At 46.7% G+C, this 2,338-nt stretch overlaps 1 protein-coding gene across 1 annotated transcript; it reads left to right on the top strand.

Annotated features, from left to right (window-relative positions):
• The first annotated feature begins 220 nt into the window (after window positions 1-220).
• Window positions 221-1,828, top strand: LOC108911907. The gene has a single exon (XM_018716981.1). It carries the CDS (start codon window positions 221-223, stop codon window positions 1,826-1,828), a length of 1,608 nt encoding a protein of 535 aa, XP_018572497.1.
• Window positions 1,829-2,338: the final 510 nt, after the last annotated feature.

Consider the following 2,338-nt stretch of genomic DNA (forward strand, 5'->3'; position numbering starts at 1 on the left):
CTAACGCGGGGACAGCGTATGCGGAAGCAGAAGCATTCACGTTACATTTTTAATAAAATTTTCTTTTTATTAAACGCTCTGAGCTAATGAACTGAATTAATTAACTAGAATTGTAATTATTTATATTTACTTTAAAATACGATTAGAAAAGAAAAAAAAAAATGAGTAAGATAAAAGTGCAACGTAACAAGAGATTGAGGTGAAAGGGAGTGAGTGGAGGATGGAGAAGGGATGTCCGCAGGGATCGAGCCTAGGCCCGACCCTGTGGTTAATGGTGATGGAAGATTGGTTTATGAGTATGGATGAAGTGAAAGGGATGGGAGTGACTGCGCAGGCGTACGCGGACGATCAAATCTTGGTGGTGACGGGTGCGTCTGCGAGGAGAGTGGAGAGAGTGTGGGAGAATGTTTGGGAGAAGTGTGAAGAGTGGGCGAGTAGGAATAAGTTGAGGTATAATAAGGAAAAAACGGAGGTGATGTTTGTGGAGGCGAAAGGGAGAGTGAGAGCGCCGGTAGTGAGAATGGGAGAGATGAGGAGGGAGTGCGGAGATAGGGTGAAGTATTTAGGCATGGTGTTGGATAAGAAGGGGTTGTGGATAGAGCATGTGAAAGAGGTGAGGAGGAAAGCAAGCAGCATAGGTGGGAAGTTTATGGCTCTAGCCAGAAGAAGGTGGGGAAAGAAATGGGCGGTGTTGAAGTGCATGTACGAAGGAGCGGTGTGTATGATGGTTATGTATGGAGCTGGAATCTGGGGAGCGAGAGCAGAGGACGTGAGAGTTAGGAAGCAGTTGAGGGCGACGGAAAGGCCTTTCTTGAGGGCCATTATGGTGGCGTATGCGACGGCGCCGACGGCTGCGCTGTCGGTGCTGGCCAGGTACGTGCCGTTGGAGGTAAGAGCGAGAGTAAAGTATGAGGGAGATAGAATGTGGAGAAAGAGGGTGGTTCTTGGAGAGAGGCCACATCCGGCGTATAGGGGATGGAACATGGAAGAAACCGGACAGGTCGGGAATGAGAAGAAAATAAGGATTTGGGTTGATGAAGTGATGAGGGATGAAGAGAGAAAAGGATACGGGTGTGTGATGTTGAAGGAAGGAGTGGATAGAAAGAGCGAGAGTGGTGACAGGGAATGTAGGGGTGAGTTGGAAGAGTTGGCAGTATTAGAAGGGGTGAGATGGGGTACAGAATTAGTGAGACTGGGCGGGGAGGTCTGGGTATTTACGGATTCGAGGGAGACTGTGAGGATGCTCGGGACCTCGCTGCCCAGAAGGAAAGGGATTAATAGTATACAAAGAGAATTGGTAGAGAGTCTGGGAGAAGGGGTGAGAACGATGGTAAAATGGCAAAGGAGAGGAAGTGCAGGGAACAAGAGAGCAGAAGAGATAGTAAAGAGGAAGATAAGAGAAGGAGGGGAGAGATTGGAAGTGAATGTTGCGAGGAAGAAAGAGATGAGGAAATGGATAGAAAGAGAGGAGATATCGAGATGGCAGATAGAATGGGATCAAGGAACGACGGGGAGGTGGACGTACGAATGGATCCCTCAGGTTGGGCGGGGGATAATCCGAACGACGTACAAGTTGACTCAACAGTTGACAGGACATGGTAACCTCGCGGTCAGCCTGAGGAGATTTGGTAGGAGGGATGGTGAGGTTGAATGCGAACGTGGAGAGGGTGAGGAGAGTGCGAGGCACCTGGTAAATGAATGTAGAATGGGAGTGTGTGTTAGAGAGAGAGAGAGAGGTTCAGGGGAGAGTATGGAAATTGCCCACCTCTGGAACGGGAGAGAAGTGAACAAATGGTCCGGAATCTTACCAACTGGACTGAGGAGATAGGGCGAGAGTGTAAAGAGAGATGTAAAGATGTAAATATGTTAATTTAAGTAAGATTAGATATTAAGATAAAATGTTAGGTTAAGTTGTTTGTCAATTAAGAGAATGTTTGGTTATAGAATTAAGGGAATGTAAATAAAGAGGGAGGTTTTCCCGCTAATTTTAGGAGTGTGGAAGGTGGTGGGTTCCCTTGAGAATGGTTTCGCTGGGTAGGTGGTTCGAAGAGAGTGAGCCCAAGGCCAAAAGGTGGGAGGGCTGAGCTAAAATTTGAAAGGACAATATTCTACTAACTTTCGAATCGAACTGTGGAGTGAATTTTTAAAGCAAGGCAAGATAAAGACTAAGAGACAAAGAAAAAGACAGTTTTTGTAGTGCGAGGGAAGAGACGAAATAGACAAAGACAAAAGCGGGAAGAGCAAAAAGGATGGATCTAAGAATGGATAGTGAAATGGAAAATGCAGAGGCTGGGAGTGTGAAGCGAGGTGAAGAGATCGGAAATGCGGAATGGTTTAG

Source organism: Anoplophora glabripennis, unplaced genomic scaffold (assembly GCF_000390285.2).
Source record: "Anoplophora glabripennis isolate ALB-LARVAE unplaced genomic scaffold, Agla_2.0 scaffold786, whole genome shotgun sequence".
In the NCBI taxonomy this organism is placed as follows: domain Eukaryota; kingdom Metazoa; phylum Arthropoda; class Insecta; order Coleoptera; family Cerambycidae; genus Anoplophora; species Anoplophora glabripennis.

Excerpts from the sequence above, each read along its gene's own strand:
- LOC108911907 (XM_018716981.1), top strand. The coding sequence starts at position 221 with ATGGAGAAGGGATGTCCGCAGGGATCGAGCCTAGGCCCGACCCTGTGG.